The sequence below is a fragment of the Limulus polyphemus genome, unplaced genomic scaffold, assembly GCF_000517525.1.
Source record: "Limulus polyphemus unplaced genomic scaffold, Limulus_polyphemus-2.1.2 Scaffold397, whole genome shotgun sequence".
Classification (NCBI taxonomy): domain Eukaryota; kingdom Metazoa; phylum Arthropoda; class Merostomata; order Xiphosura; family Limulidae; genus Limulus; species Limulus polyphemus.
The window spans coordinates 554739-564056 of NW_013666007.1; the positions used below are offsets into that span (position 1 = coordinate 554739).

At 28.6% G+C, this 9318-nt stretch overlaps 2 protein-coding genes across 2 annotated transcripts in view; both read right to left on the reverse strand.

Moving 5' to 3' along the window:
* LOC106457959 (filamin-A-like) overlaps positions 1-8376 on the reverse strand; it is a 77496-nt gene extending 69120 nt beyond the window's left edge. The window contains exons 1-5 of the mRNA XM_022384062.1: positions 7449-8376; positions 6970-7191; positions 6386-6553; positions 2408-2557; positions 1953-2036 (exon numbers count right to left, since the gene is read on the reverse strand). Coding sequence (XP_022239770.1) covers positions 1953-2036; positions 2408-2557; positions 6386-6553; positions 6970-7191; positions 7449-8313 — 1489 coding nt within the window. The 5' untranslated portion in view covers positions 8314-8376. The remainder of the gene's footprint in view (positions 1-1952; positions 2037-2407; positions 2558-6385; positions 6554-6969; positions 7192-7448) is intronic.
* Positions 8377-8907: 531 nt separating this feature from the next.
* LOC111085450 (filamin-B-like) overlaps positions 8908-9318 on the reverse strand; it is a 58952-nt gene continuing 58541 nt past the window's right edge. The window contains exon 11 of the mRNA XM_022384063.1: positions 8908-8945. Within this exon, the coding sequence (XP_022239771.1) occupies positions 8908-8945 (38 nt within the window). The remainder of the gene's footprint in view (positions 8946-9318) is intronic.

Consider the following 9318-nt stretch of genomic DNA (forward strand, 5'->3'; position numbering starts at 1 on the left):
TATATATATATATATTATTTATGATATGCCCATAATATCTAGTGTTGAAGAATTTATTGTACATATGTTAACTTGTTCTGAATATTTATATATTATTTTGAAAACAAGTGAAGTGCGTGCTGTTTATTCATCATTGAATTTATCACTAACAAGTCACAGACACCTACTGTAGAAGAATCCTAAGCCCAACAACAACATAGTATATATTTATACTATTAAGAAATATAACTAAAAGCTTTTCTATTTAACAACTAACAAAAAGAAAAGTTATATATATATATATATATATTATATTTTAAATTCTGACAGTATCAAATATCCTTTAGTGACAAATTTCAGTTTTAAGACATTTCCCTACAATGGATAACATATCTTATAATTTAACCACTAACCACATTAAAACTGCACTTTCAATTTCAAGATATGTGTTTATGTGTGGAAGACAGCTAATTCTAATCTGGCCATAAGGGAAGTGTAATTCAATGTGATGAAATATGTTTCCTACTATAGTTTACACTATTACAAGCTTACAAAAATAAAAATTTTCATCTAGATGGACAGCTAAGCAACTTGAAACACTGTTCTCCATAAGAAAAAGAAAAAATGCCACAATACATTTTCTGTTTGTTATTAAACTAAAATCATAAATAATTATTGTATTTTGGCACTTGTGTATAAAGATAAAATCATAAGTAATATTCAACGTTAAAACTGGTACACAATTAAAAACATTTTATTTAGGCCTATCTAAATTCACGCTAAACCATTCAAAGAAGATCAATCCACATTCTTGCAGAAATATTCGTCATACTTTCATCTCTATTTAATACTACATGATCTTTTTTATATTTTATTATTTCTAAGGATTCTCGAATATTATTACCTATTATACTTTTTGGTTGAGCTACTATTACAGTGTTTTCCCATAATATTGTGTGTTGCGTTTCCTGTACATGTTCTGCTATGGATGACTTTTCAGTTTTTTATTTTTTACATATTCCTTATGCTCATTTAAACGGTATTTTAATTGCGTTTTGTCTGACCAATGTAAATACTTCCACATTCACATTCTATTCTATACATTCCAGTTTTTCAGTTAACTGTATTTCGTCTTTAGTAGTACATAACATTTGATTCATCTTATTTATTAGTTTAAATATAGGGTAGAATATCTGTTGTTTTTTAAATACTTTAAATAAACCAGTAGTTAAACCTGGAACATATGGTTAAATTAAGCCTTCCTTTTAATTATATCATAACTAGGTTTTAAAGTACTAATTTGATCAATTTTTATAGCATTAATGAATTTCTTAACTGCCCTATCCATAATATTTGGATTAAAACCTCTTTCAACTGCTATATATTTAATTAATAACAATTCGTTTTTTAAATCCTTTTGGTTAGTACATATCTTCAAAGCTCTGTTAACATAACTATGAAACACAGACATTTTTTGTGACCTAGTAGGATATTAAACTATTTTATCCTAAGAGAGGCCCACAAATATAAAGTCAAAATATCATCAGCAATAAATTGAGAACAATTTGATTTTTTGTACATAATCTAACCTTCCTGAAAATCATAGAAATAAACAACTATATGTAGAAAAATAGCTTGCTTTAAAATTCTTAAATGATTTCACAAAATTTGCTTGGAGTCAGTTCACATGCCTAGAAATGTAAAAGCTACCCAATACCATCTTTATTTATGTAAGCTATTAACAAGTACAAAATGATAATAGGACATTTTCATAATACTAAACCTGTACATATAATAACGTTAAAAGATACATAACTTTCAAATTAATTTGTTTTTTCATCTAACACTCCTACTAGACTGAAAAAATAATTGTGATTCAGTAAAACAAAATCCGAAAAAAAATATAATCTCAATATTATTTAGATAAGCAACATTAAAATAAATTGCTTTATTTTAATAGAAAATATACTTACCAACATCAAAAGCTTTAAACTCTACACAATATTTGCCATTTTGTAGATCCACAATCCGATTCTGAATGTCATTTTTTGAAGGGCCTAAAATATTATACATCAACAATTTACAAACACCTTGACATACTCATGTTACAAAATTTCGTAATTCAAAAGCTGTTTTATTCTATTTTATTGTACAATGGAAGAAAACTAAGATTAAATGTTGTTTCTCATTTAATATTTAGTTCAACAATGAAATTTTAAAAAAATTTACCCAATTTCTGTTGAATTTATGGAACTGATAAACAATATAATGAGAGATAATTTTCGAAAAATACATTAACTTTAAGAAAAGACTTTAGCTATCAAAGGATATTCTATAAATTGTCCATACAAGTTATTTTATGTATTTCAATATCTTTGAAATTTCACATAAAACTGCATATTTTAAATAATAATTTAGGCTAAATAACCTGTAATTGTGACAGAAATATCCTCTTTCTTAAATCCAGGTGCTGAAAGTTCAAATGATTCTGAATGACCTGCAGCAAAAGAATGTAAGCTTTGTCCTTTAACAGCCAATTGCTTCTTTGGATCAAAAACATCACATCTCCATGGGGAACCTACAAAAGGTAAAATATATATTCTTGATATCATATGATTTTATTTTAAATCAGACAGTGTATTCAGAAAGTGAAAAAAAAGCATTATTAACACATCAGCAAAATTGACAGAAAGTAAAATATTCCTGAGAGAATCATGAAGGCCAAGTAATATCCCCTCTGTCAAGAGAATATTAAATTTTATAATTAAATATGTGTAATTTAAAGAGGATATTTTTAAACTAATAGAAGACCAATTACATTTAAGTGGTAGAACATGTAAGACTGAAGAGGACTACAAGAATAATATTGTTGCGTCAGCGGGGCAATGAGTAATTGAACTGCAGTCAGAGAGTGTGTAATTGAACTGAGTATTGTTGAAGTTGAGCATGTGAGACGTTCGTTGTTATAGCGTTTGTTATAGCGTGACTTTTGAAATTAAGTGTATCGCAAAGTTATATTCAGAAAGAATAAACTAGTTTTATTTAAGAAAGGACTTGTGTCGCTAAAGTTTCGTTGGAACGAAGTTACGGAAAATTAACTAACGAACAGAGAGTAACAATATGAATAGTGATAAGAAAGGAAAAAATATTTAGAAATAAAATATGTTGTAGCAGTAACAAAATATTTTTATTCGTATAACTTTCCATTTAGAAGAATGGTATAAAAGACGAGAACAGAGCCAATATTGTAACTGTAATGGATTAAAGGTGGATTTTGTATTCCTGTATTAAACTAGGTTAAAGAATGATAAACTAAAATGGAAATTTAATTCTGGAGAGGCATGGAGATGAGAATTAATATAGGGAATAAAATTAAAAGGCAATAATGTTTTGTATACTGATGATGAGAAGTAAATGAGACAAAGTAATTATTAAAAGGAAGATTACAGCAAAGAAGAAAATATTAAAGAAACAATAGTACAAAGTAATTTGAATTTAGAAAGCATTCAGAGAGTTTAAAATGTGCAAATAAAGATGGTAAATCAACTTTCAGTTAATATTATATTTTTCTTGTAGAAATGGCCACATATGTGCTTCAAAACACTCAAGTTTTAGATGTTCCTCATTTAAAGGACCTGTTAGAAAAAAAAAATCCTACAAAGCAGGTGAGTAATAGAATATTATTTGAAAAAAAAATTAAATATTTAAGTTTAATGTTTTCACAGATGGTTAAAAAAGATATTCTGCTAGACATTTTATGAATATATTTTATGAAGTAAAGAAACTTTTAATAGGAATAAAACACCATAAATTCTGTGTATAACAGTATTGTATTAATGTTTCAAAAACAGTCAATGATTATTTAATCTTACATTGTAATTAAGCTTTAAAGAAAGGAAAATGAGTAATTATAAGAAACATAGTTACGAAAAATTAAATTATTACAAACAAAGATAATGAATCTTCAGAAAACTCCTTAATTATTGTAAACTTTAGCATTTTTTCAAAACGTATTTATACTATTCATCTAAGGCTTTTAGAAGAAATCAGATACTAAAAAAAAGAGTAAAAATAACTGTTAATGCCAGAATTGACATTCAGAATAAAAAAAAGTTTTAATGATTTGACAGATAATTCATTTGGAATTCCAAAAGATTTTATACTTTGGAGCTGAAAACTATAAAGTTAAAAAAGTCTGCATGTTAAAAATGTTTTTTAAAGTGATGACTAACAACTTAATAATGATATAATTTAAAATAAAATTAACTGTTTAAAAAAGACCTTAGGACTTTAATTTACATATCATTGTTAAAGTAATCCAAAACAGTTATACTACAGCAAAATCAGGTACTTCATGTACTGAAGTTAACAATTTTAAGTTCAAATTAGAATTGAACATTATTGTACTTTCTTTAATAGATAATGTTCTGTAAATTTTCTATTCTAAAACTCTTGATAATTTTATTTATTTTTATGGGTTGAAATGACAGTAATTAAACCTCAGGGTTTTTTACTAGGAACTATATGTATGTCTGTGTATATAAAATAATTGTATAAAAATTATGGTTATGATAAAAAGTAAGTTAAACAATTTTGAACAGCATTTCAGAACTAAAATAATTTATTAATATAGAGATATACAAAGAATGGTAAATGTTTTTATTCACACTTATGTTGTAATTTAAAGATTAAAAAAATTTTGAGCTCTTATTTATTGTATGTAACCCTTTGTTTTAAGAAATAATAAAAAATTCCAGATTTTTGGGGAAATTGTAGCAGACATAAAGAATTCTTTTGGCTTGAGAATTTACCATTGTCAGGAATACAAACAAGGAAAATAGTTTCTTTTTTTACTTAATAACTCATTAATCCTTTAATATATGGATATACAGATGTGGACTTTTTCTTTAAATCCCTATTTTTTATTGTTGAGCTTGGACAGGTGGTACAGTTTAAGATAGAGGACACATTACAGAGAAAAGCACATGAAGTAATAGCAATCTTTTGGAAAAATAAATAAAGCTACTAATTAGCTACTTTTTTATGTAAATAATTACCAATTACATTTAACTAACTGAAACACACTCAGCCAATCTAGCATAGAAGTCAGGAAAATACATATACCCCTCTTGAAAATATCCGTATAGTTAGTCAAATCAACAAGTCCTCAGTATATGAATAGTACATCTGCCTTTTAAACAAAAAATTCTCAGTTTCAAATCTTGGTTTCTACCACAACAGCAAACAGTTCTTCTGAGGGCTCCCCTGAAGATGGCAGGAAATTAGCAGTAAATGTATAGGGTAAAACATTTTTGGCAATTAGTTGCTATACAAAAAAGTAACTATATGCTACTAACCCTGACAAAAATTATATCCAATAACAACAGCCTTACAACAGTTAACACAGGGGAATGGGGAAGTATTTGCAGGAAAAGTGGCACATCATTCATTGAACAAAACTCAATGACTATATTTAAGAACATTTACCAGAAAAAGGGAAGAATTAATATATAATAGCTGTACTGTAATATAACTTAGTTTAAAAGAGAAAGCATTCAGATATATATATATATACATGTATATATTCATATGACAAAATTAATGCAAGTGGATAAGGTATAATTTGTCGTAGTGAGCTTATTGAAAAAAAATATTGTAAACTGTTACACACATTATGTTTGACTGTCACATTTCCTCACTTTGTTAAGGTAGTAAATTTAAAAAATAGATTTATTTTTTAATTCTAAAATGAATATAAAATTCTGGACAAAAGAAAGATTTCAATGGAAATTTATGGAAGACAAGAATATATGTATATATAAACAACTATTAAATTTTACATTATTAGTTAGAGCAATATGGTGAACCAAACATATTTTACCCTTGATTTCTGCATTTCTATTTATTTTTTATTCCAAAATATAAAACTGAACTACACTGCTTGTAACATATTAAGCCTATGTGAACGGGCGGGGGTCAAAGTACACTTGCCACAATCTTTTACATACTACCATTCAACACAGTATTACGTATTTGATGTCATGATTATCAACTATTCATTTTATCCTACATTGCTGAGTTAGCAACAGTTTGTGGTAGAGGAGAGTAAATACCAGATACAATATACAGAAATATTGAACAAAAACTGTAGGTATGTATTTCAGAGGTTCTAGAGATCATGCAAATGCAGTATGCAAGCTGTACAATGAACAAAAGTAGTTTTATTCTCCACATGAATGTCACCTTGCACTCTGGCTTCTCAAAGTCTGAGTCAGATTGATGTTCTCAGTTCACAGACATATCTTGAATGCAAATACTTTTATAATGAATCTGATTTTAGTGTACAAAAGACTTGTGCATTTTATGTACTCCAGAACTTCAGCAATCACAGAGTCTGAGAACTTACCTGGGACAGATTCTCCATTGAACTTCATTTCAATAGTGTGAGTAGTGGCAGAGTGAGGGATGAAGGAAGCAAGGAAATGGTGATTACCCAAATCTTTCACTTCACTAGTTACATGGCCTCCATTTACAAGAATTTCTAAATTTCCAGAGCCAGCATCAGCACCACTGACTAAACAACAATAAAAATCGATCAAATATTAATAAGTACTTGTAATTTACCTTTAAATAAAAACTATGTGGGGTTATATTTTAAGTTAAAATTAAAAATGCAAAAAAAAAACTATGCTGATGAAAATTATTTTAATAAATGTAACTTGATGGACTAGTGAGCACGTGTATCAGATCAACTTATGGTTAGAGCAGTAAATGCTCTATACTTTACTATTGAGTTTTTACATAAATAATTCATTAACTACAACCCCAAAACTCATTGGGAAAGTTGTAAAAATATAATAATTAACATTATTTACGAGTTGTATGTTTTGTAAATACTTGTGTATATAGTTGTTATTAATAGTATATATAGGTGATACTACAGAACAAAACTATAACTTAATAATAGAAATGATACAGTGAATTACTTACTCTCAAATTCAACAGCTTTTCCAACAAAGCCATTTGGCACATTACCAACTTTTATTTTTGTAGCATCAAAGACATCACAATGAAATGGACTTCCTCTAATAACCTTTCCTGCAACTTGAATCTTGATTGTGTGTTCTCCAGCTTCTGATGGGATATATTCCACTTGATATTGATTGTGACGCATTTTTTCAATTTTAAATGGAAGTTCCTTGCTTGAAGGAGCTACAAGTTAAAAAGAAAATTGAAGGTCTGACAAATAGGTAAAATTATTTAACTATTCTGTAGTGAAGAGCTTGTTCTTGGTACTGAGAATGCTGTACTTTATCTTTTTATCCAAAAACGTATTCACAGATGATGTTTAAATAAGTTTTACATTATGCTACCACTAAGTTATGTCTTAATAATAAATAACACCAAGAAATCTATACAACTCTGAATGCACAAATTAAAAATGTGAAGACTAGATGATGCATCTATACCTATAATTGTTATACTAATGTCATCTTGATCAATTCCTGGGGCACTTATTAGAAAAGCTGAAGGCCTTTTCACTGGAACCATTTTAAGACCATGACCTTTCACTGCAACTTGTCTCACATCAACTTCTTTCTTCTGCTTTTTTGAAGAGTTGCTGAGATTTGAAGTTGTTTCCATTACAAATGTATGCTGAGAATGATGATCTACGTTTTCTTCTCTTTCATATCTCATGTTCCTTCTAACACCCAGGTCATTTTCAGAAGATGATGAACTAGAACTACGTTTCTGGTCAATCAGAATCTTACTTTTAGCTTTTGGAACTACTTTTTCATCACCAAAACGAGACTCAGCTATTCTTCTCTCACCACTAACATTCAAACTGGATTGTTTATCTCTGAAATTAACCTCAGTATAACCTCCAACTGTTATTTCTGGTCTAGTGGTAGTATTCTTCTGTTTATACACTGATTCAGGTTCTCTTTCTTTAGACAAATAAGTTTTATCTCCATATTCATGAGCTGAAACCCAATGCGATGTCACATTCTGGGAATGGTTCAATGCAGATGATTCAGATCTATTTTCTTTACTAAACAACCCAACAGGTGAATCACGGGAAGTCCAGTTTCTAGTAGTAACTTCAACTTTAGGAGATTTTTCTAGTAGTGGGGAAGAAGGTGATGGTGATTTAATTCGTCTAATGTCTTCTCTTGACTTTGTTCTCTTGTTATGCAAGTCTTCATAAGAACTAGAAAGAGCCTGGGTATCTTCCCTAAATGAGGACTTTCTCCCTAACTGAAGATCTTCTCTTGAGTAAAACTTGGCAAGACCAGTATCTTCTTTTGATGAAAGAAGAGCTTTGTTAACCATCCGGGCACGTTCTTCAAATGACAGTTCTGTACCTTCACGCTCTATTGAGGTGTTTTCAGCCTGCTGGGGTTTTTTGATGTAAAAGGTTTTTGAATGAATGTTGGCTTCTTGTTCTGTATTGGATCTTGGTTTAGATATCTCTCTGGTCAATGTAGTTACATATGTGCCAGAATTCTGATCATGGTGAGAAACAGACCAACTATCAGCTTTGTGTTTTCTGGAGAGCCCACTTCGACTACTATCAGATTCACGCCCAGAAGATGAATCTTGCTTTTCAATTCCAGAACTTCCAATGTAAATGGAAAATGGTGAACCTAAATATCAATAATAAATTATGACCAGTCATTTCAGGTACATTTAACTCTCAAAAGGAGTTTAACTTCAAGAAAAACAAAAACAATTCTTTCTTGGCATGTTCATTTACAAGGAATTCAAATAGAAAATAAAAATTTCATGTACAATAAGAAAATACAGCATTGACTGACAATAAATATTTTCAAAACAACCATTTATTTTTTTTGTCTAAAAACTATTTCATTAAGAAATAAAAATTATCAATGAGCTTTACTTTGTAAGAATGCTTTTAGTTATTGATCAATTCAAGGATATGATTTTAAACTCACTCCCAAAAACTGCAATATAAAATACACACATATAGTAATGGCATAAATAACATATGAAATAAAATACCACAACATAATTAACTTCTAGTTAAAATTATGATACCTTTCATTTCATTGTCATACACATCTACTTACCAAATGTTCTTTATTCCAAGCTCTAATAATCACAGGGTATAAGGAGACATATAGAAACAGACAGTATGAGAAAAAATAAAAAATAAACTGCTTAGCAGGCAGCAAACATACAGCAATAAAAATATAGATTAGAAGAAATAGTGTATTATGATAATAACTACTACGGAATTAAATTTTATGTTTATATTAAGTTGTCAAGAAATTAATGTCACTTGTTTTTAGTTGAAAAACCTAGTAACAACTTATA